This window comes from Bombus impatiens, unplaced genomic scaffold (assembly GCF_000188095.3).
Source record: "Bombus impatiens unplaced genomic scaffold, BIMP_2.2 scf_0637, whole genome shotgun sequence".
Lineage (NCBI taxonomy): Eukaryota > Metazoa > Arthropoda > Insecta > Hymenoptera > Apidae > Bombus > Bombus impatiens.
Window position 1 is genome coordinate 1,309,395 of NT_177056.1, and position 26,558 is coordinate 1,335,952.

General features: G+C 36.1%; 1 protein-coding gene and 1 long non-coding RNA gene across 15 annotated transcripts in view; both read right to left on the reverse strand.

Moving 5' to 3' along the window:
- LOC100746626 (cAMP-specific 3',5'-cyclic phosphodiesterase) overlaps window positions 1-26,558 on the reverse strand; it is a 370,153-nt gene that overhangs the window by 96,772 nt on the left and 246,823 nt on the right. Inside the window, exon 1 of one of the 14 annotated variants that reach the window (XM_012389100.3) lies at window positions 14,805-15,350. The exons of 12 other annotated variants lie outside the window; for them this stretch is intronic. In XM_012389100.3, coding sequence (XP_012244523.1) covers window positions 14,805-15,031 — 227 coding nt within the window. In that variant the 5' untranslated portion in view covers window positions 15,032-15,350. Of the gene's footprint in view, window positions 1-3,358; window positions 3,557-14,804; window positions 15,351-26,558 lie in introns of those variants that run through there. One more of the 14 variants, XM_024369675.2, reaches the window with a different exon arrangement.
- On the reverse strand, window positions 16,250-25,846 carry LOC117152059. Its single transcript, XR_004462287.1, has 4 exons — window positions 25,643-25,846; window positions 24,917-25,343; window positions 17,045-17,094; window positions 16,250-16,562 (listed from the first exon to the last, which is right to left on the reverse strand). It is a non-coding gene; the product is annotated as an uncharacterized LOC117152059 (long non-coding RNA).

Below are 26,558 nucleotides of genomic sequence, written 5' to 3' on the forward strand. Positions count from 1 at the left end.
CATATAACCATATATCTTATAACTTACGATGGCCAATGAAACAGACTTTCTAATTTTAATGCGGCATGTTTCATATCCCAACGGGATACCCGTTTATCCATCAACGGTTCACAGTTAATCTGCCACGACCTCCCATGAAGACGTTCCAAATTTAAACATCCAGAGTTCAAGCCACCTGGAACTTTTTCCATTTCCATGGAAATCCTCGTTTTACGCGTCGACATCGCGACAACTCATCCACCTTTGCTCTCGATAAGTTCGCGTTTGAAGCCGTTAGCAAGGGGAAATGAGACTTGGAGGAAGTCACGGCGCTTTTAACCGTCTTTCAATGGTTCTCCGTGGGTTTTTCGAAATTTTTGCCAACGATTAGTTTCGGTTCTTTCGTTCTACTTTTCCAGTTTACATTTATTTTTCGCGGCGATTTTAACGGCGACGGAGAAACGAGAGACGTTATAAATTCGAGGATATTCCGCCATGTTAATGTTATAAATTTTGCAGGAAGATTTAACGCCGGTTTCCACCGAGAAACGCGAAAAATTGCGTTATTCTTCTATATCGATATCGTTAATTACAGATAAAGAATTGGATTCTGGTTCGGCGTTGATACGAGGAATAAATTTCGCAGCAGAAATTTAGCGCTGTTTCTTTTTCAGGAATTTCCAGGAAAACGAAAGATCAGGTTACTCTTCAATTATAGCTGCGTTTTGGAATTTTTAGTTTCGTTTTCGAATCAAAATGTTTGTGGTAGAAGATTGGCTTTCTATCGAGAGCAAAGTTGAGCAGAGAGTTGACTTTTTAAATAGACTGAATAATGTGACCAAACTATGTAATTCGTTTCTAAACGAATGACCTGAAATATATCTGAAGTTTTTCATTTTTTTGAAAATTGTTAAAACTTTAATGTTTAAATGCCATTGACATATTTGTCTTACAATCTTTTCTACAAAATCCTACGATAAATTGTCATTAGAAACTTAACGAAAATATTACATCGCGTTCTACCAATTTACATCCACGTCACGTCTGCCATAAACTTTCCAATCCATTGGAAAAATATTTCCCACTTACGAAACGTGCTGCATCTATCCCTCATAAAATCCAATTTACACAGTGTTTTCTCGACAGAAACGTTACCACGCTAAATGAAATATCCAGTTTATACGGTAACACCTCAAATGGGATATACCAACACCAATGCGGGAGGATGGAGGGGGCGGATGGAATTTTATTTCAATCAGAATCGCGTTTAATTATTTGTTCCTATTCGTGGAAGAGGTTTCTAAGAGTATTACGCGAGAATAATCCTCGGAGATCTAATTTCGCCCTTTAATCAAACGTCGATTAATCACTGTCCAGGTTGATATTCGAATAATTATCAGGGAACAAAGCCTGTCGGTAGGTAATTGGTACTGTGTCCGATCCAATCAAGAAATCATCTACATCGATGTAACAATAAATTATCAATAATAACTAAACATTGTATCACGTTGAAAAATATATTTAAATCTTCAACTAAGAAAAATCTGTAAATAGATTAGAAATAATAATTTCCTGGATGGACTGTCTCAGAGACAGTCCAATAATTTTCTAAAAATCTGTCTTGAAATTTGAGAAATTGTATTTTGGAAAATTAAAATAAACCTGTTAATGCGTATACTATGTTAACCTAATTTTTATTTTTGTCCACGAATTAATGATATTGAAAACGTTCAATCAACGAAGACACATTTTCAAGCGACGAGATCGTTGTAGAAATGGAAACTGACTAAACTATGACGAATAACAATTTGCCTGTTGGCCCAAAATTTTATTTGTATCATCTTCGACGAATGGAAATGAAATTTTAAATAAAATAAGTTAAAGCAACGACGAAATTACGCCTGAAAATTTGTTCGTCGATTATTCAATCAAACGAACCGGAGCTGTAACTATTTTCTTGTCGATGGGAACGAAATAATTGTGGGAAACAAATTGGCTGGTGTGTAGACACGCGCCACGATCGGAAATTACACGAGAAACCTGATCGATAATCGCGACACCGATACGTTCCGGGTTTCATACGCTTCGATCAGTGACGAATGTTTGCATAGATACGGACATCTATCGACACAAGCCTCCTGATAACGAGGAAACCACCGTTTTCACGAGAGACTGTAAATTTCTACTGTCGAATCTCTATCGAATCGGCGTCGAATTTTTTAACGACCATTTTTACTCCTTCCAGGATGAATATCGCGTCCATGGATTTTTATCGTTTGGTTAAGTAGCGTTTAATTAAAACATATTTGTAGTTTCATTGAAGCAGACGACGTTGAAGATACTTGGAAGTAATAAGAATAAAAATAAGTGGAGAATTTATCAAGGCTATAAGTTTCAAGTTATTACAGCTATAAGTTTAAAAAGTAGGAATAATTTCAGTTTCGTGGAATCTTTATAAAGTTTCTAAAACACGATTATTTTCAAATAAAAAAGAACGAAATTCAAATAAGGCAAAGAACGAATACATAATAATTTTTCAAACCGCGTTTCTGTTAAAGAGTACTTTCATTTCCATAGAATATTTATCAACTTTAAACGAAGCCATGACTGAGCAGCAGAAAAATTATTTATTCCAATTTTCAGAACGTTCAACCGGTTTTTGCTACAGTTTGTAGTGTTTTCGCTATCTTCCTAGCCTCGTAAGATCGTCACACAACAAAGTGTTGTGACCGACGTGTAATTGGAACGCGGAACAAAAATATTTATTCGCCATTTTCTCTGTCCTAATCTCCGTTGAAATCGTAGTTGTCGATTCAAGAGACTGCCAATCATCGAAAACCAGAGGAAACTTTTCAATCAGTCGTTATTAGTTTTGGAAACCCTACAAATCTTGGAAAATATTTTCTAAGATACTTGATAGGAAAGATTTATTGAAAATATCGTTGAATTTTTATTTTAATCAAAGGTATTTTATTCGAGATCGATGATTTAGAGTTTTCTATGAAATTGGGATAACGTTTCAAATTGGACCCATTGGGATGTTCAAATTGCAGTTTCCACTTTCAAGATCGATTTTAAGTCATCGTATCCGAGTACTGGTTGGAGTAAAATATCCAATTATGCTCGTTAAACAATATAAAAGTTTAGAATAAGGAAGTATAAAAGTTTCGATTTTCCAGCTTCTATGACACATTATATTTTCACGAATTGTGGTACTTCGAATCGTAAAAATATCCGCAAATTCGATACTTCTTCAAACAAGAACCTCGAAACCTTCCTTCAAATAGCATAAACTCCTTCAAGCTTTAACTCGACCATAGCTAAGAGCTACGAACTAAAATTCGGAAGGGCGTTTGAAAACCTTGAATCTCTACGATACCTCAAACCCGTAAAAGAAACTCTAATCCCCTTATTCGCCAATCTTTTCCAGATCTTCGCCGGTCTTCTTTAAATCTTCTGCGACCACCACTTCAAACGCACTGAAACTCCATGAAAACCAGAGACACGATGAAACGTCTGGAACTACGAGAATCTAAAAAGCGGAAAGATAGGAAAGCTTGACGCACGCTGAAAGAATTTTAACTGTCGCGAATATTCTACGTGCGTTTGAAGCACACAGCTGTCTGACGGACTGCTCGGGTATCTCGCGTTAACCGACACGATTATCGTATCTGAGATTACAAACTCATTCAAACCGTCACCAAGCCACTTCAAACGCACTGAAACTTTATTATCAAATCACAAGAACCGTGGGAATATTTGAAAAGGCGAAATTATACCAGAATTCGACACACGTTCAAACAATCTTAATTTTCACGAATTTTCTACATCTGTTTCAAACACACAACAGCCTTCCGATCTGACTGTTACGCGTATCTCGGGTTAACTGACACGATTGTTCGATTTCGGATTACAAACAGGCAATTTCTGTCGTCCTGGCGCGTGTCCTGCACCAAGGACACATCACTCGCGCATAATCGTCAGCAACGATCCTCTTTGGTCGCGTGCCGACTGTGAACTGACGGCAGCCATGCCTCGAGCTGTTGCTTATACGCTGATCCAGTCAGCGTGTACCTGCGTGATGCGACTACGCTCCGGCAAATATTGTACATATTGCCATATTTTTCTTTTTTTGTCGTTTGACTGCTGATAAGCGGGCAGCAGAAGGTTTTAGATAGGTAGCCCATACTACGAGTCGTTTTATAATACTAACAGGTTGATTGCCAGGCGAATTTTATAGATTTTTCCCTGGCTACCGCAATAGATCGAAACACGCTATGCCGTGATACTTCATTTTTTATAAAATATTACATTTGCGCTCTTCTTTTCGATAAAGTTCTGACAATGTTATCTAAGTCATTGGATATTGTAGAAAATTTGTAGTCCAAAATTAGAATATTCGATATTTATTTTAAATGTACTACATCGTGGTATTTAACGTTTGTGAAATATTACGTTATACCTGGGCACTTTTTTCTAACGATATTACGATAATGTTATTTAAATGATTGACGTTAGAGAAAATTCTCTAGTCCAATGTTCCAATATGTCATACTAATAATCATAATTTTTTTCAAACGTACTACATCATAACATTTAACTTGTGCAACATGTTACATTTGCGCACTTCTATTTTACAACGTTACGACAATATTATCTTATCTAAGTCATTCACATTATAGAAAAATCCTTTAGTTTAAAATTTAGATATTTCCTACTAAATAATCGTTATTCTTTTCAATATAGTACACTATGACCTTTGAAAAAAAATATATTGCTTTATGCATTTGCGCACATTTTTCTGACGATGTTATCCAAGTCGTTCGCGTTACAGACAACTTTTCAGCCCAACGTTCCAATATTTGATGATAATATCGAGTATTCTGTTTTTTAAATACACAGTAGAATTTAACTTTTAACTTCTGCAAAATATTATATTGCATTTGTGCGGCGTTCACGGTTATCTAAACAAGTAAATCGTAGACAATTTTTTAATCCATGGGATTTATCTTATTTTAATCATTAAGGACCAATGTATCGTACCATGTCGATATGATACAGTTATCAGATCGTGAATTCATTTCTAAATTAATTTTCCTTATAATTCAAAGTGTTCGAAGGATTCCACATTAACCTATTATTTTTTTTTTTTTTTCATTTTTCAAACGCTGACATATTTTCTAAAAATGCGCCACAACCGGGACAAAATTCCTTTCACGGTGCATCACCGGTGCAAACGCAAAACCATATCCATTGCAATATTCGCATATTCTATACGACTTTATTGTTATCAAAAATTGGAATTATCTTTTTATTGGATTTCGTTGATGATCTATGAATTCGAACGAATTATTGTGTTTATTAAAACGATTTTAAAGCAACACGAAGAAACGATACAATTCTTAATTAAAACATGCATTGTGTACGTTAACGAATTGGATTGAACGGTCACTTTATTTATTCAATCAGAAAACGTACACTGCGATTCACGCACTTTTTCTGTTAATGCGGAATTATTGGGTTTTATAATAACTTTATAATTGGATTTCGGCTTATTGGATTTTCTTGGAAATTGCTAACTTTTAGCGAATTTTTACGTTCTGAAAAAAGATCAAGAGAGAAGAAATATTAATTAAAGCGACGATATTAATATAAACAATCGATAATTCTATTTATTCGTTATGAAAGTATTCACTGATCGTAGATCGTACAATTTCTTTTGCTCTGTACAGGTTTTTGAACTCGTTTATTTCATCGTATCGATGGCTAATAATTTAAAAAAAAAAAATTCCTACGTTTGATAAAATTCGATCTGTCTGTATCAGAAGCCAGAAATTTTATTTATATCTTTATGAGTGGAAAATGGCCGGCTCTGTATTATTTAATTTTTACTATTTGTTATATAAATATTGGCCAATAGGACTGAGATTAAAAGTAGATTGTAAACGATCTAATCGTGCATGTAGCAGCGATAAGAATCTAGTTTGTCGATTAGATTTAAACACTATCGTGACGATAAACAATAGATAAGCGAGTTGTTTAAATGCAAATGATACACATTTTTTCACGCGGCGAATTTAAATCGCTTTATTTGCTCGATATCCAGTTTACTTGTCCATCGTTCGTTTACATTAACTTCGATGCGACGCTTTTACATGTTTCACTTGCCAGCAAATTTCATTTCCATAGCAAATTTAATTTCCTACTTTTTCACGTACAATCATGTGTCTCCGTTATTTATCTTGTTTTTAGCCGAGTCCGTTTTACCACGTGCGTTTTCCTCCTACGTTCTATGTTGATACTGTTAATAAAGTCACGTTTTAAATATTGATCCTAAAAACAAATTGTTTGCCGTCGAATCACACGATCGATGCTATTAGCGTTATTATTTTATTTTCGTACTTCGGTTGCTTCTCGAACCTGTATGCTCCAAGCTACGTAGTTCGACGAACAGCAAATCGTATCGTAAAACGTGACATTGTTTGGTGATTTTAATTTCTGTCGATACTTTTACGGTTTCATCTTTCCATATGTTCTGCGTTTATTCGAAATTTCCCCAAGGATGAAGCAAATTGAACATTCGCTCGAAGAAAACGTATTAGGAAATTCGGGAAACAAGGCACGATTTTGAAATTTCATCTACACAACCTGGAGTGTTTAAAACAAACGAACACTGAAAGATACGATGGCAAATTCGTCGTATCGATAAATTGGCTGCTCGTGAAAATGCGAGAAAATTCTACGATAAAAGTAACTCTGTGATGGATCTGGCTCTTCGATATTCCACGGTAATAAATTAATTGCACAAACGCATAGGTATCGGACAATAATTTGAACATGGAAAAGCAATTTTCTATATTTCTGATAGAGCGTCACGATTAGAGAAGCGAAATTCTCATACGATGGTCCTACTTTCGCGTAAAATTGAAATTGTTCGCGACGTCGCGCGTCCATTTAATTCAAACGGATATTCTTAGAACGAGCCCGGCTTAACGAGCAACTTCTTCGCGTTTCATTTGCTGTAAACCCGAGAACCGGACGTAAAACACAACAGCAGAGGCTCGGTTGTCTCGCGAAGAGACACCGGCGAGATATTATTATGGGGCGAGTTTCTTATGGGCGACCATTCGTTTGGTCGTTTCACGGTGTCCTACAAATGAACCAACTCGCAAGTTTGTACTTTCGAAGCGAGAAGCGGAATAAAAGCAGGACTAATGACTGAGATCGTTTCGAAATAAGTGGATCGAGGATCCTGTCGAGAATACAGGAAGTTTATGGGGAAAACAAAGGACCGGGAGGAAGTTTAAGGAGAAGGGGAGATTTGCGAATGCACGAAACGCTTACTTTTAAGCTCCTCCGAGAATTCCGAAGCAGAGAGCTTCAAGACATTTTTCGAGAACTAATACTACGAGTGTGGAAAAGTTGCGGAAATAAGAATTTCTTAGATTATTACGCGCAGAAATTATCAGATGCTTGAAAAAGATATGGAAGTTGTGGAAAATTTGTACAGAGTACAGCTTTCGATGAGTAAAGATAGGTATAATATCTAAACAACAAAGATATGATTTAAAATTTGCTGATATCGAACGTATGATAAATAATATTCCAAAATAGCAATACAAATTCTAAATAAATTATAAAGAGGCTGAGCTCAAAATACCAGCGACGCGAAAGTTAATTAAATTCCATTCTCACAGTACATAAATCAATGAAATTAATAAAACGACAAGCATACGACTTAAAATTTCCTTTCGACATATTAATAAAGAATTGTCAAAATTATATTACACAGAAATAATTGTTTAAACCCGAGGATACGAAGTATACGAAATTTGCAAACAAATCATCGGTCGAAGCTGACGATCAAAATTCCTGAAAATAATACAAATTTCAAATTTATAGGGAATAATATTCTCAGACGGAAGAGAAACATTTTTGGGAAGAACCATGTCACGAGTTTTTCACGATGTATCAATCGGAGAGATGAATTACTCGTTGGCGAAACAATTCGTAATAGAAAAAAGTGGATAGGAGCGACACCATGAAAGAGAAGAATCCAGGCAATAAATCAGCTTTATTGTTACAATATCGAGGAGCATGTTTGTTCGAACGATCGCGAAGCTATCTCTGATAAACCAAAAAGCGAGGCTTTCCTCGAGCAACGAAAATTCGTAGCAAAAAGATTCGTGGCATCGACGTCGAAAGAATTTCCTGTAAGAAGTGACAAGGTGTAATTTACGTCCCACGCGTTGTCAGGCCAGTTGACACGAATTGGCACGAGCCATAAACTTAAATGCATCAATGAAGATTGGTGGCAATTCCCTTGAATAGAGATCTCACAACGGCCCACGGTCCGCTACATTTATCATTGTTCGCGAAAAGTAGGATCAGAGTTCTACATCTTCTCGGCTAGCGATTCTTATTTCCCTTTATGAAACTAGTTTTCATTAGTTTTCTGTCCAATTAGATCTTTTTTCCTGTCTTACGAGTTCAAGGAAATCTCGTTTTATTGCTCTTTCTTTGATAAATGTCGGTTTATTTTATTTAAAAAAGCAAAATGGAAGCGTTGAAAAGTATTTTTTCGTTTGTAAGAAGCAACTAAGATTTTATTTTCTACTGTTTCTGTGTTTCCGAAATAAAAGTTCAGAGAATTGCTTTTCAACGATTTCGCTCAATCTCCACCTTTTCCTTTCCTCAATTTTCATATGCAACTTTCAACTGTTAAAAATCAAAGTGTAGATTTTACATAACAGAATGTAATAATATTACTATAACCTAGATCTAAAATTACTGCAATTACTAAACCAAAATTCTATATAGCAAAATATAACCAACCTATGGCTATAATCTGAAACTATAACTTACAACCATAAGCCATATGCTAAACGAAAAATTCAAATTTATATTTGCCCAAAATTACCCTCGTTACTACACCGAAATTCCATATAATAAAACATAGAATTACCACTATGTTCTACATAATAAAATGCTAATAAAGTAAAGTAAAAAACCGTCTAAAAATCTTCGTTTCCTTAAAAATTGTACATCCCTTCATTTTTCGATACATCTAAGCTCGTCTTAAGAATCGAATAATGTTACAAGAAAACGTTTCACGTTCCAATTGACGTCACTGGGGAACAACGATGCAGTCTGTACTTTCGAGGCTCGTTGAAACCAGACACGCGGATGACAGTTACGATTCGAAGAAATCTTGGAAAGAAGAGGCAAGCAGTCAATCGCCAGGGAAATGAACATGTCACGCTCGCCTAATTGCGCGCCATGGAAAATCCTTGTGCCAGAATTATGAAATTCATTGCACGACCTCGTGTGCCGTGCTGTCGCAGACCTTTTATTAGTTAATAACACAAGAATTATGAGAACCGTCTCGTAGCTGTTGTCCGACCGAGGAAAAAAATCGTCTTTTAAGCTGCAGGAAACACGAACTTCCTGTTACTATGAAACTCTACACCTTGCTTTTCCTTCTTACGGTATATACGTATAGCAGTAGATCATCTCGAAAAGTTTATTAATGTCCGCAGAGAAGTAAATTTATTATTTTTATGTATTTTTCGCGGAATAATAATCTTTAACGAGGATAAATAATTTTTAATGCGCAAGTTTCCGAATCTTTTAATATTATTTAATATCTTTCAATTCTTTTTACCTCTGACTTTTAATTTCTTTTTTATTGAAATTTTCTTGCGGAAGTAGAATTTTTTAGGTAGTCGTAAAGATCAGTTTTAACGGATCACTTAGTTTTAGCATCTTTTTTTTTTGTATAAAATGGATAAAAGATGGAGAATATTTTTAAATATTGGAGAATAATTTTAGCTATAGAACGAATACAATAGGTTAAATATTGGTAAATTATTTTTGTAATAAAGTTAAACACCGGTAAATTTAAAAAATTGATCGTTTTCGCCTCAGTTTGCTACGTTCTTGGATTTTCAAAATTGATTTGACAAACTTGAAAGATTGCCCCTTCAAAATTTCAAGTTTCATATCCAATGCTATGTTAGAAAAGTTGACTTTATACCTAATAGAAATTCTTATTTCGTCCCAAAACGCCTAAAAGTTTCTTTCCTTTCGATACCATTCTACTCGTACGAGGAAAAAACTTCCAAAAAGTCCAAGTTTTCCGATATTCGATGCCGCATTAGGGAAGCTGACATTCTACCGAACGAAAATTCTTCTTTTGCCTGGGAGACTAAAAAATTCCCCAAACACCAAAAATTTTCCAATACGCAACTCCGCCAAAGAGAGAAAAGGATCAATTTTGTACCGAATTAAAATCCTATTTTAAATTTCAGCTCAACCTTCTATCGCTCATTCTCGTTAATTTTATTACAACAGCAAATTTACTTAAAAAAAAAAATTCCAATTTTCAGTATAGCAAAAAATGAAGCCAAGATATTGCACTTAAAATACCCCATTTGTAATCATACGTTCCAAAGGCGAGGGAATAGAGGTTATTTCCAGCAAAGAAAGAACGTAAAATTTTGCAGGTCGTTTAATCCAAAGAAACCGTAAAGAAAAAGTGCAGGTGGATGAAATCGTGAAAGCTGTGACGTTTCCAGCGCTACCGTCGACGAAAAATCGATAGCGACAGCGGTTACAAGCGGACACGCGTAACTACCAAAAATAACGGGACGTTATGGCGATCGTAAATGCCAACTTTTGTGTTTATCACAGCTATACTTGCTTCGTAAACCTACAATACATGTATCGAATCAGTCGGGATTTTAGAAGGTTTGCCAGGTTGAAACTTTGCGTTATAGGGTTTACGTAGCTGGGAGCATGGTGCCGACTCATCGTCTGTTGTGTCTCGTGTACAGATTTTGCTTGGTAAAGTTGAACACGTTCCTCTAAATAGAGTTTTCAGCTGGCTTAATAACTTTATTTATATACATGTGCTATAGATTGCAGGCTGGCGGCCATACTGTTTGGAGATTTTATACTTCCATGCAATATCCTGTTATGATTTTAAGGCTTCAAACATCTCAGTAGTAAAATTTTACGAGGCTCCGTAAACATGTATCGTCTAGCGATACGTTCTGTAAGTAGAAGGAATTGCTGGAGGTGATGTTTAATTGAAAGCTATGCCGGTGAATAATTTAGAGACCTTGCTACGAGTATACAAGACTGGTAATCTTGCTCAAAGCATATTTATTGAAATCCGAGATACAGCAGCAGCCAACGTTTCAACATTCTGTTCCACTAACAAAATAATCATTACATCTTTCCACTTTGTTATATCATAATTGTAATTCGTGAATTCCGTAGGAAAGAATATTTCATCTTTGCGGCGATAGCAATTATCTACGTCGTTACATTTTTCCATCTATTTTCAATTGTTTTAATCACAAGTTTAGATTATGCACTGTACAGAAATAATGCTTGTAGACACGTTAAAGTTTGCTTTTGTTATATTTATTAGTAATATATCTCATTACGCGTATTATTAATCGCTTGATCCTTTTGTGTAATATTTGTAAACATGGATTAACCAGAAATAACTGCATGGAATTAAAAAGTGAACGCGCTCTAATTCCTCTGGGATAAGTTATCAACTTAACAGCTTGATAACTGTGATTAAATCCTAGTGAATTTTCAGTGGCAATAAGAACGTCGTAATTGTTCCTATCTCCTATTTGCCTCACACTAAAACAGATCTACATTTTACAATCCTGATAATTCGTCGGATTCAATGTTCTATTTACAACAGAGTCTCGTAACGAGGTACCTATACTCTTTTGAACCATAATCTCGACGCGGAAGTGCGATAATATCGCCGTGATAGAAGCTACGTCTAAAGAAAAATATAAAACTTCCCGCCTCCACATCGAGATAAAATCGGTATTGTCGATCTTATTCTCGCCTTGAACCACTTAGTCAATTTTTAATGGCTTTTATCATGTAAAATACAAATACGAGTTACGATAAATGAAAATAAAATAATTCATAATAAATTATCGTAATAATTAATGGAAATGTATGTATATATGTGTGTGTATGTGTGCGTGTAGGTATATATATTTAAGTGAAATATTTTAATAATTCTATTCTTGCCACGATAATATTAATTCTCTTCGTTCATATTGCCTGAGATGTCGTTTGTTTAATTTTACACGAGATACAGGACCACATAGATCGTAATAAATCCTCCCTATAGTCATTGCCGACCTAATTTTACAGGCATAATCGAGCTTTCCATTCAGCTCGCTTAATGGAAAATTATATTGACAGTGGACGTGCCACACCTACGACCATTCAGCTTGAATCTAGGCTGTGGGTCCTTTCCCTCCGTGAAATTACCCATCCATCAATTTTGAATCTATTTTCTCACCAGCGACTTGCATTTCTCCCTCTTCGAGTCTTAAATTCGAAGAAACACTGTAACTTTGGAATATCAAACTATCGTTCGAAATAACAGTCAAACTATTATTCAAACTCAATTTGTCATCGAAATAATGTTCAAACTGGTTATCACTAAAATAATATTCAAAATAATTGTCGACGAAATAATGTTTCAAATAATCGTCATCAAATAGTTGGAGTAATTGCAAAATACTAAACAAACATATAATACGTTGGTCCGAGTATCGCAAATTTTTATACTTTTATTCTCCAGTTTTCACGAAACTTCTTCTTCCAATTCTAATTCTAATTCTTCGTTTAGCGATTTTATATCAATCTACCAATCGCAACGATAATTACAAAGTAAGAAATAAATCTACTCTGTTCTCGTCTATATTCCATAAACCTTGGAGTTTTCTTCGTTTCCCTCAGACTTTACAAAATTTCGTCTTCGTTTCAGTTTGAAATTCCATAATTCCATAATTAATTTGTTCTCAGTTTCTGTTGTTTTTCTTTTTCTTGTATTTGCGAGTCTTACAGAACGCCGCGTTGCGTACTTTCCAAAGTATTAGAAAAATTTGAAATTCTTGAAACTCCGCGAAGTCCACCTTGCCAGTTATGTGTTAAAAACCGATCAGAAATCGCGAGAAGTTGAAAAGGTCGGGGTGAAAGCTCGTTATCGATCACGAGAGGGGCTGGCGTGCCGTGCGGTTGTTAAGGGTGTTTATCACCTACACGCTCTTCAGGGTCGCCAGATTTGTGTCAAGAACTCGTTCCTGCACTGGCGAAACCCGTGGAAAAACTCGTCGAACAGAACGTAAAACAGACGAAGAATTCACGTGAGAAGTCTTCCTCAAGGCCACTACGTTCCAATATAGCGTCAACTGCTGCCTCTTCCTTCAAATCCTCATTTTCACTTCTCTTATTATCGTTTCACGGTGATTGATCGATCAAACGGATCTTTAATTTCTCGTTTCTTCGAACGATACAATTTTTGCCAGTTTCCTACTACCGTCCGGTTATGACTATAAGAATTTCGAGTATAGTTTACTCCGATATTCCAATAATTCAATAATTCCGATATCGAGTAGTCTAGCCATAAGTTACAGCCAAGAGAATATTTCACGTATCTCGTTTATTTTACGTATTTGTCGTTGTATCGGAAATAATTGAACGCATTGTGCTCAGTAATAGGAAAGAAATTTGTACAATCAGCAATTGTATAACCCCAATCTCGTGCAATCAGAAGTTGCACAACCAGAACTTTGTATAATTAAAAGTTGTGTAATCACGAGAAAAAGAAGAGAAGAAGGCGGTCGACCGATCAGCGAACACAGGTGGCGGACCGCTTAATCTCACGTCACTGGGAAAATCAAAATGTAGTATTTCTGCTAGAGGCAATAATCCTGATGATCCTTGCACAACTGTACGCGACCAATCCACTGGAAATAAGCAGGGGCCTACCCAGTAACCCTTTAAGATTATATCCAACGAAGTATATTAAATCCGATCCACTTACTGGCCTTAATGCTAATGCTAATGCTAATGTAATCGATGCAAAAGCTCGGTGGCGCTTACCTACCACACGATGCGAGTCCATTAGAATCTAGACGAGAGCTGTCGCTTTGCACGAGACAAGAGGATGAAATATTGATATTTTAATTTTTATTAAATAATTCCTCCTGTATATACACTTTAATCCCACGTTAGTGTGTAGGGTTTTTCTTTAGACAATGAGATCTAAAGGATCAAGTGGCAGGCCTCTGTTAATAAAATTATTATTCTGCGTAATACGTATTCTATAAGTTCAAAATTCAAATAGATGTGTCTGGTCGAAAGTCTGGTTTTGAAAAACAGAATTTTTAGTATTCTACAAATATGTATCGACTTCACGTATGTCGTCCGAAATTGTACAAATTGTTATATCTCTGGTTTCTTTATACGGTTCTCTTACTTAATATAAATATAGATAAACTACTTTTCTGCTACCTGGCAGCATTGACCTAATTTAAGCAAAGGTTGTAGATACGCTTTTTTAACTTTGAATACTTTTATCAGGTATATTTTCAAATAATTTCTAATATTTTAAATACCTTATCTACCAATATTTAACTAGCTCGTCTTCTTTTTATCAACATCTAAAATATTTTTCGTTATCTATATTCTAATATTCTAATCCTTTTATATTGATAATATTATACAACATTAGCATTAGTTACATAATACAGTATCGATGAATATTAGATTCACTTATTCTAATATTTCCAATATTTGACTATTTAATTATCTCATCCTCTCTTATTAATACGCAAAATATTTTTTCACTATTTAAATTCTAACATTCTAATCTTTCAGAATACCAGATCCATCTATTCGAATGTCTCCGATATTCAATTAATATTCGATCGCTTTATCATTTTTCATCGGCATCTCCACGATCATCAACCGCATCCGTCAAATCCACTCACCTCTTCTTACGATCGACGTAGTATCGACGCGAATGTCGTCGAAGACGATATCTACGCTTGTCAACATACGATGTAAGGCCAATAATCGCCGGTTCTTTCGAATCACGTCTCGAATCGTCGCATTCGCGGTTATCCTTCACCGTCGAATCTCTTCGCGAGTCTTCCTTCGGGTCCTCCTGTTCCTGCGACCTGACCATCATCCACACGAAGAAGAAGAAGACGATCATCGTGTTCGATCATTGCCCCTGTTCGAGCTCGTCTATCAAACACATCGATCGTTCACCGTTTCTATTTCACCTTTCACGATCACTTTTCAATTTCATTATCTTCACCATCACCTGCACTCTTTCTTCTCGGCAATTTCTCGCGGCTTTATTTCATATTTTTATTATCGCGATATTTATCTTGCAAGTTTGGTAATTTTTTGATCGATCGTTAACGATCGATTACTACGATCCAGGGTGGATAGTCGCTTTTGGGTTCTTCGTAATTGAAATTCAGTTTTGCAAGAGGTTCGAGCAAAATCGATGCAAGTTTTCTGTCGCGAGAAATTGAAATTGTTTATGTGGATCGTTTATGTGAATTGTTTAAAGTGGATCGTTGGACGAATCGTTTGTTTTAACTTTGGTTCGTCGAATATGGAAGCTTTGGAAATGGAATTTTCATTAGCAGAAGATAGAAATTGAGAAATATCGTGGAGAATCTGGCAACGCTTTCGAAAATTTCCTAATCTCTGTTTTAACGATGAATTTTTATTTTCTTATTTCTCGCGAGAAAAGAGTTTATTTTTCATTCTCTGATCTAAATGTAATCTACGAAAGATGATTTCATTTTTCGAATTTCTCTGACTACGACTCCGTATCGAACGAGATGAACGGATATTATTAAAATTAATTTATAAATTCAGATACACAGAGCCATAAAATATGTCTTGGCCGTTATTGTCGAAGATTAAGCATTTTATGGTATTATCGACCTTACATGTGAAATTCGTCGGAATAGAAGACTGAATTTTACAACTCACGATTTCCCTCTCACGTTTACCTTCGACAAACACATGTCGAGCTATTTCCTCTTTCCGGACCGAAAGTTAACATCCTTTCGTGCGATTCTTCATGACAAATGTTTGCTCTGAAACATCTCTGTCGGTTTCACCAAAAAGACACAAAAATTCTTCTTCCATCGAATATACCTATCAAGAACGCATATTTGATGATCTCGAAAATTTCTTCGATCCTCGCGATTTTAAGAATAAACGACGGTCTAATTCTTCGTCCAGAAAATCCGCAACACGAGCGCTGCGTATTTCTATAAAATTCATTTCACAGGGTCTTGCGCAGTCCCCATTAAGGCCGCACGAATTATTGTAATTAATGCAGAACGTTGATTGTTACGTAACCGGGAATAAGGTGCTTCCAATTAGGAGGGAAAGGTCCACGCTAGGAAAATATATTTTCCAAATAATCGACTAACACGATCGTTTCGCAGAGAACAGTCCCGCCGGAATTTGCAGATTTTAATGAACTTTTATTACGAGGACGATCCTGTCGAGTGTGCTTCAACGAAATTCGTGGAATTAAAAACCCGTTCTCTCGCCATGTGCTTTTTCGCGTTACATTTCACCTCGTAATATTATTTCATCTATCGCTGACGTATTTAATCGTCGTTCGAGTGAAATTCAAGCGTTAGATGAAAATTTCATTCGTATCGTAACGCGTGTTAAAAGGAAGGCAGAGTGATTTTAAAATTGACGAAAACCTGAGAATGAATTTAAATTACGTATTCTTTTTTTCTCTAAATTAGAAACGCGAAGCGATTTACAGAGGAAATTCAACTTCAATCATTTTTTCAGCCGAATCTTCGATCTATTTTAATTCCTGAATTCTTTCTTCGAAAATTGATCGAAATATCGAAATTCGAGCAATCTTTAGCAGTAAAATTTTTTAATGGGAAATAATTCTAACGATCCCGTGGCTTCGATTCTACTTTGCCTAAATGGTTCGAGAAATGAGATACGAAGGAAATAAAGACAACTTGATAACGCGATCCATTTATTCGCCGGATTTAGAACAAGAACTGTTCGATATGATTCAAGAACAATATTTATTGTTTGATATCCGACGACAGCGAAGGAAACGCGTGTCCGCGTTTTTCATTCTCTTCATTGAAAAACCGCAGGAAACCGCGAAGGACACGTGCTTATGGTTGTCGATTCTCTACCTATATACTTTCATATGTACCTATATACTCTGTGTCTACGATGAAACGACTGACGAGGTAATCTTTTGTTCTGTAGCAAGATAGTAGGATAGTGGAAAGAAAACAGAGTAGAGAAAAGTAGGAAAGGGGATGGAGTAGTAAAATAAAATACTAAAGCAGTAAAATAAAGTACGTCGAAGCAAAATATAACACCGAAGAACACAGTAGAAGAAATACTAGAGAATATAATATAGTACTCGCGTAGTAAATTAATATAAACCGATGTGCAATAATTTGAGAGTAGTATAGCGCCACGCTATAGTATTATGCTGTCATACAATAGAATACAATAGCTGTACACACTGAATGCAACTACGAAACTTGCATCACGATGATCCAATAATAATTATCAGTAAGATAGTGTACGCGTACGTTTGTGTACATTTCAAGCAACAAATAAAAATTTACGAGTTTATTATTGTTGAAAACGACAAGGTGAGTTCGTGCTCGCCATCCATATGCAGATGCGTTAGTTATAAGAAATAGTAACTAGAAGATAATCCTAGTTACAATCGATAGATTTAATCAATAGATTAATAATAGATTAATAGATTTTTTTGGCTCAGAACGATGCGATAGATTTATCTATTCGATAATAACTATTGTGATCCTCTGAGTATAGAAATAACAACAATTATTTAACGATAATAGCAATAGCGATTAAATTTACGAATTCTAAAAATATTCGATCGTTCGATCGAACTATTGTAAGATCACGAATCACCATGAACCTCGATCTGACGGATGAACGATTTGACCAGTCGAGGCGTTCATGTAGGATATAAGCTGATTCCTGTATATTGGCCTGCACAATAGGTATGCCACCGTCCGTGACATTTCTCCCGTGCTATTATTAACAAGACACCTACAAAGAAGCATCAGACACCCTCTGCGCAGTCGATTACGCGCTCAGAGACGCTTCCTGGACGATTCTTAGCCCATTCGGATCGAAATCTCCACAAAGAAGATAATAGAACAGGAAATAATTCTTCTAAACAAACTGGTATTTTCAGGAGAATATGTGCTGATAATTAGGAAGACGATGTAAATCTAAAACTTGAAGAAATCCAGTTTCTAATTTACTTTATATTTTATCGATCTACGTCACAATGATATGCAACGAATTTTGGCATGAAAAATATTCCACTCGAGTGAGACATTTTCTCGTAGTCACTGGCACGTTATATCGCACTATTTTGGTAATTCCAAAATTCCATGAAACGTGACGTTCAAGAAACGAGGCATTTATAAAGACGACCAATAGCGTCCATCTAATCCATAGACATTTTCTAATTTATTATTTTTGTCAATCTCGTATATTTTCAGCAAAATTGGGTTCTTCTCTCTTTTTTTTTCCAGTTCTAAAATTCCATAAAACGTAGGCCCGGAAAAGCTCGAAAATGTTCACGAAGAGCAACGATATCCAGGAAACAAACAATAGCGCCTCTCTGATTAATCTCGCACTTTCAGAAAAATATGCTGATTTTTATTTTAGTAATTTATACAATTTCACGAAATTTTGGATCACAGAGGAGAGAAAAGATAAAGTAAGAAAAGGACTGAATTCATACGGTGTAGACGACGCCGATGTAGTGCGAAGAAACGACAGTCTCTGCAACGTATGGAGGTTATCGCTGAGGGGTTAAGGAGTACGATGAGAGCGATTGCTGCGGCACTGCTGTCAACAATTTTTATTTTTATTTTTTTTTTTTTTTATTTATTTGCGGGTAGTTTACAATCAATTCTCATTGAGAATTATAAGTAAATTATTCCGACGTGGTACTATAACACGGATAATAAATGATTAGCGTATGTTTGATTCTAGCTGAATCTAACGTTTAAATCCGCGAACCGTTACGATTCATAAACAAAAACGAATTACAAGAAATGTAGAAAGAAATCGCATCCTTGCGAAGAACGCGATACGACTGCGAAAAAGTACGTTTTTCGCGGTAGAAGCGGAGAACTGTTTTTTAACGTAATTAAATCGGATTTACGAACAAGAAGAATGAGAACGAGTTCAAATGTTCCTTTTGTTTCATTCTTAGTTCTCATCTCTGGAAAACCAGCCTTTTAGTTGGCACACAACTAATAATAATAATAATAATAATAATAATAATTAAAATAATAATAATAATAATAATACGTAGGATACAGCACAGTGCTACACGTAAATAAACAAAAGCGTCAAAATTGCTTTCTATCGAGTAAACTATCGAGATATACAGGGTGGTTGGTAACTGGTGGTCCAAGTGGAAAGGGGCTGATTTTTTTTTTTTAATTTTCCCATCGAGACAACGATCTACAGTGAGATCCGTTATAACGTACCGGACGCGCACCGAGCGAAAATTCAAAGTCGATTTTCTCGAAAACAAAGCCTCGAACGACAAATTTTTATTCTATATTTTCGACTTCTTTTTTCGCGTAGAATCACCCCCTTTCCGCTTGGACCATCAGTTACCAACCACCCTGTATAAATAAGATTTTCACGAGACTCTAATTGCTGGAGAAATGTCTGCAACATTTTTATACTGATAATCTTTCCTCGTAACGGTCATTCTTATTGTTTATTTTATTTAAAGCCGTTTTATTGAAGCCGTCTATTGACGACTTAGTCAGTGAATAATCTTTTGTTGGAACGAGATCAACGTGAGTATGTACTTAAGATTATCGTCGACGTTATACTTTTTCCTGTCTGCGTTGTACATAGGGCGCTTTACGACTATGCGAGACAATGTGGATGATTGATAGTATCACATTGCAGATGTCACATTTTCAATGATATTTTCCAGTGCGCACATTATTGTACGTATGTGTCAATTAAGCGTGTCTTCATCTTATCCAGACTATCGTGGTTCGTTCTTTACGACCGAACTCTCGATTTATCTCGAAATCGTAGAAGTTACGGGTCAACTTATGCGAATTTATATCGTAATTTTGTCATAATACGTTCCAGTCGTGTTCGTGTACTGCTTCGATATGTTTTACAATGTCAAACGATGCGTTGCACATGGAGCACTGATTTGATTCTTCTGGGGATACGATTTTTAAAGTTAGATAGGACAGTTCATTTTTCTTTTTTTTTTTTTTTTTTTTTTGGCAATGGTTCCAAATTAGCGACAATTTTTTCGCCGGAATAATTTATCGTACGGAAGAAAGAAACCACGTGATCTAATCGACTGTTGACAACTGGACTGTGAATTTTTCTGCATTTAATAGCACATTCAAAATTCCGAAAAGCACGAGAAATCTAACGTACGGCACGGTAGAGCCTACTTTATCCGAATATAATATTTCCCAGTAACGAGTGCCTTTTTCCGTTTCAAATATTCCATCGTGGTTCGTATACAGTGTGTCCTTTTTCTTCTTTTTTTAAACAAAATATCGTATGTGCGACAGAATTAGCGAAAAATGTTGGAAAAGCCACGAGGGTCGCGGACGGATTACAAACCAAGAACGTGATATTGAAAGTTATCTAAAGCACGTAGATTGCTCTCAGATGCTGGCAACAGTGGAGAAACCGTACATATACTGATGCAATGCAATGGTTTCGTCGCAATAAAGGCGATAATAACGACGATTTTATACAAATGGAAACAGCAAATGAAAATGGTAACGGAGAGGTGGTTCCTCGTGTCCAAGCACTCGCGCCATTGGAAAGAAGTCATCGATGGTTCAAAGTACAAAAGGAACGTAACTCTATGTCGTTACTTACGTTGAGAAAATTATTATAGTTTATCGGAAAAATTCTTCTAAATGTGGAAACTAGCGTAGAAAGATAGGAATCTGAAGACGGGAGCAGTTGAAACGTGTTACGTTACACGAAAATTGTAGGAAAACTGTGGCAAAAGAAGTTTAAACGTACATGGAAGATGTTCGCTGTAATACAGACTGGATGAAAGAGATCGAAGTTGCCTAATACTCTTGTCAAGTAATAAATCGAATGAAAAGAACGCACACAACTCGGCGACCTTGAGTGGGCATAAAAATGTATCAGCGACAGAAGTTGCGGCCAACTAATAAAGCCATTGATCAGCTTAAGTAAGAACATCGAATAGGCGGCAGTTCTCCTCGATTCAAAAGTACGTGTATTAATTTTATTCGCGATTGCAATATAATGGAGATTCGTAAGGGCAATTTTCTGACCCAGTTTTACCATCGCGGGATTATATTGACCCAATGTGATATTTGCCAACGTCATGTATCATTGATCAATCAAAAATCATTGTATTTACATTGTAGCTGGATCTATGTATTTACATCGTATCGTTCGTTTATGTTTCCTTTTTAATTTATTCGTATCTACGATTTATCGAAAAATAATAAGTAAAAAGCTACTCATTTCTATTCCTATATAGTTTTTCAATAAAGCCATTATTATTGGAATTGGAAATTCCGTATGCAGAGAATCACACACGAAAGTGCTACGAAAACGAGGAGCGTACCAAGTGAATCCAAAACGACTCATTACGGTAGTCCGAGGATTAAAGGGTGCAAATCTGAGAAAGCCACGCTCAACTTTCTCGATTAACTGTTTGCACGTGATTTGATGGGAAGATCGAACGACAGATGCATATTCCATGCATCACGAGAGAGCAGTGTTTTTAATTATAAATTATAGAAATTTAATTAAAAAATTCCTCCATTCATCTTAATCCGTATCTATTCGAACAAACGAAATTTCATATCGGACAAGCGACTCTTCCACTGTCCGAAAATTCCTTTATTCGAACAGAGTTTCGTCTTCCTGTTAGTTCGAACAAAGAATAGTCTACTGTACTTGGCGTAGTATTCAGCGGATGAGACAAATTTCAATTTGTTTCGTTAGGCTTGGAAAAACACGACAGTGCATCGATAACCTACTTATTTTCTAATTTTTCCTAGAAACGAAACGCATGCCGAGAGAATCTTTCAGAGCATCTTGAACAACAGAGGATATGAATCTTCCACTTGTGAATTCACGATGAAACTCATCGATTCTTGTTCTCCACACAATTCAATAGGTTTCGTCCAATTGTCGTCGATCAATCGTGGACGATTAAATCGCGTGCACGGGGCCGCGGGTTCTTTTAAATTAGCCTCGGCATTCGGCGAACATTCTTTGTTCTAGGCTTAAACGAACCGTGACTCGATCGCTAAATATTGACCGTAAGTATCCGGTGCAAGCGTAATCGCATGACGTCATCCTTTTTGCCGGAGAGTTTTCGACGCTGGATATCTCAGACAGAGTATTAATATTTGTGAAGCACTCGCCTGTGGCTTTAATTTTTCCGCATTTTTCTACTCAGACACGGATGTAGAAATTTGAGTTTTCGAAGGCTTTCAGTTGCACGCGAGTGTAGAACCGCGAGTTCTATTATCGAAAATCAAACAGAAATAATACGTTGCTTTCTACGAGCTTTCTATTATTCCGATAAGTTCGAACCAATTCTCTCGCTTCCACCCAACTATTACGAATAATCCCAAACGTAAATAACTAAACCAGAGTAAATACAAATAACAGAGCAAATAACAAAATACAAATATCTACGAGAGATATCTAAAATGTTAAAAATATCGTCAAATCGACGTATCTGTAATATTAAAAGAAAAAAAAGAAAAAAGAAAAAATCTCTGTAAATCGAACGACATTTTTCGTCTAACCCACTACAGTACGTGAAACGTCGCATGTCACAAGACGCAACTAACATTGCTCTCTGCGAGCTCATACAAAATTCATACCCCTCCCCATCGATTTCTTCGGCAACTCGCACATTTCGCTTCGACCCGTGCAAACTCCCCCTATGATTTGCTTAAAAAGGCAGTCGCGTAGCTGGAGTGCATCATCGATGCACCTTGCAACCCACCGCAACCGCCGAATATGAAGCCCTTCGTTCTAAATTCGCGTGCAGAGAGCGAGAAACGATGGTCAACTGCGACAGGGATTTTTCAATGGGCCCCTCGATATTCCCGGCGATCGATGGAATCCATTACGAGAATTGGAATTCCACGCTCAACAAGTACCCGGGTGAAAACGGGTTGTCTAGCGTGGAAGACTGGAATCGTGCGTGGGTTATCGATTTCAGGGGTTGCTGGATCGATCTACTTTCAGTGGCTCTCTCTCTCTCTCTTTCTCTCTTTCTCTCTTTATCTCTCTCTCTATCTCTTCGCAAGGATAGATAACGAAGAGAAGAACTGGGACGATGGGAAAAAAGAATGAAAATGGTAGGTTTTTAAGAGACTTGCAGGAGACAGTAAAAGGGTGTGGATTCAACCCTGTTACGATTCTTCGATTTTTATGTTTCAATCTTACTTCACCTTTTTGCAAATAAAAACCGTTTGAGCGAACACAGATAATTGAAGCGGAAAATTATTCCTACTAACGCAGACTTGTTTTTCCTATTTCGTAGAAACTGCGACGATAATTTGTTCAATAAGCTGGCAAAATATAATTGAATTCGAAAACGTTGGAAAGAATAATTTCATACCTAACGAAGATATAATTAAAATTGCAAGATCTCGGTAAAACAAGAATCGTCGTTTCGTCATCGATCTCTCGACTCGCCTCTCTGTAGCGAACGGTGTAAGCGGCTGAATTTTCAATGAACTTAACGAGCGTTTGATAAAACGACCAGACTCGTGGCCACGACCTTCCTCTCTCGTTCACGTGAACCACACTCAAGCAAAATTAACGTCGGGCTGATAAACATCCGATCAAGCCGCGAACTGTTTATATGGTTGCAAATTTACGAGCAGAAACGAGGGCTCGTCGATTCGCGATCCAATTTCATAGAACATTTTCACGGAAACGTTAACGAGAGAGACGAACGTTCTCAATAATTGATGTTTTCATTGAAAATATACACAAAAGAATGTATTATTTTCATTTAGTTTGCTAAGATGATTTCACGTCTGGTATACCGTGATTTATATCTTTCGTTTCAAAGTTCGTCCATTGTTTGAAATAACGAATACTGAAATGACTTGTTACAGTATGGATAAAAGATCCTTTTTCTAATCTTTTTTTAGTTTACCAACGTGGAACGATTTTACGCGCTTTGAATCTCAATTAAAAATCTCCCCCTCTTTTTCTGTTTTATTTTACACAGCCTCGATATATCGTTTGTTCATTGAAACAATGAATCGCAGAAACGTTGTTTTGCAATTTCTATATTGGCAAAGTGATTCCACGTGTTTCGAATTCTAGTCGAAATGTTATTCGTCCTTCTGTATTATTTTTTATGTAAACTGGTCCTTGCATTTGCAACGGGTCCGATTGGATCATTTTTAGCGGATGCGATCTCCGATAATTTGACGCACGAAAAGTTATTGTCCAGTGACAATCGGAAGGTTAGTTACGAATCAAATATTCGCGATATTTTGTGTTTTCACCCGGAAATGAACAAAAGGTTTCTTTTATTTTAATTTGCCTGCCTTTGTGAAGTGAGGTCGCGTGTTTAAAATCGTGGTGGAAATTTTCGTAGAAAATTCCATTTTTATTGGTCAGCTATTTTTTACTTATTCTGTTATACGCAACAAAAAATATTTGAAAAAATAACGTGCAGTAACGTATCCTCTTTGTTTGCGATCGTTCTAACAGCAATGCACAGCGAAAAAAAAATATATATTTCCGAGTCACGTGAGATATCAGCGTTGAGAAAATCGTTAATTATCGCATTAAAATTTCATTATTGCGCTAGACGTGAATTTTAATTCTCCGACGATAACGCATTAACTATTTTCTATATCTGTCTAGTCAGAATGAAAAATGAATCATATTTATTATAATCGGAAAAAACGAACCAACGAATATATTTGTAGAAGAGAACAATGATATCGATTCTAACGAGTCTTAGCGTATGGTAATAAATTACCAGAGCGAAAGTAAACGTCAGTATTACGTCAGAGCACAAAGAATTTTTTGTTACAATCTCGTTTACGACCACTGGTCATCATCACGTTACGCAATGTATACTTGTTTCACTAATTGAACAGAAACTCAATATTCGATTCACATAACTATCTGAATACACATTTTCATATCATATTGTCTATCTACCACTTTTTACATCTTATTCATTAGTTATTGAAGATTTTTTAATTATTAATTTATAATATCGTCTTGTTAATTAATTAGCGAAGATATTCGCAAGATCTGCCTCTTTCTCGCACGTTTTTAGCGGAAGAAAATTTTAATTCAAATAGAATTGCCGACTTAGTTTGATAAATTGGAAAAGTTGAAATAAGATAAAAACTTTCGAAGGTGTAAATTATTAAAAGAAGAATCCAACGTCAGAAAATCTATGTGGGCAAAGAACTCCAAATTTAGTTTAGGGAACCCATAGAGAAAGAAAGCGATGAAAGAATTTCGAAAATACTCACAGCTCTTAAAGAAGAAGGATTTCCACTTTAAGATGAGAATAAAAGGAAAACAATTAAAGGAAATTGAAAACGAATTTCGAAAATATGCGCAGTCTAGGGGAAACAGTCTCAACTGCGTTTCCAAAATCTTCGAAAAACAACCAAAATCGATTTGGAAGGTTCAAAAGAGAATCTGAAAAATATCGCCAACGTGTACAAACGATTAAACGAAACGGTACGTTGAGAGGGAAATCTGGTAAAAACGAAGATCAGTCGAGTCCTTATTTAAAAATTGTAAAGGACACGAAAATTTGGAAAAGTAAAATTTACAGTTAAGAGAATTGCAACTTGTGTGTCAATAGACAAAGGACAGCGCGCGACTGAACAATTGGAATGGGTAGAGAACGGAAATGGCGAGAACACGTTTCACGACCGCACCAACACGTGAATCGAGGCGAACTAAGCGCATACGACACGCGTTCATGATCACGCGACGCTAGGCGCCGCGACGCAACCTCCGGCGCAAGCACACGCGCCTCTTGTTGCACGCCTCGACGCCGGAAACCAAGCTTATCTTTCTGCTCTCGACTTTCTACGATTCCACCGACGACCGTTCTACTTTGCAGCGATCGATCGTTGCAACTTTTCAGTCTTTCTTTCGATCTCTTACTCGCTATCGTCGAAATTGTTAATTAAAAAGTACGATGACGTGCTTTGAATCGAAATTAGTTTCCTTATTGTTTGTGTGTGTGTGTGTAGTTTTGAGCGAATCAATTAATAACTGGACTATGGAGATTTATGCAAATTTATGTTATCATGAACACGCGGCTAAAGGAAGGTTTGTTTAATCTATTAAATATCGTTTAATTATTTCCCAAAGTATCGAATATTATTTGATTATTCTGTAACGTAACAAGCATTATACAATTATTTTCTAATCTATCGAATGTTTACCAGCATCGCCATTCGCTATAATTTTTATTACTTTCTAGTTATTTTTCATATTTTTCAGGATTATATTGTCCCTTGAATTTTGATTAACCGATTAAGTAATATACCTGTTACGATAAGTTTAATGAAATGTTCCTCGGTATTTCTCAATTTCTAACAAGACTTTCTGTTTCTATATCCTCTTTCCTTTATTTTATCTCGATA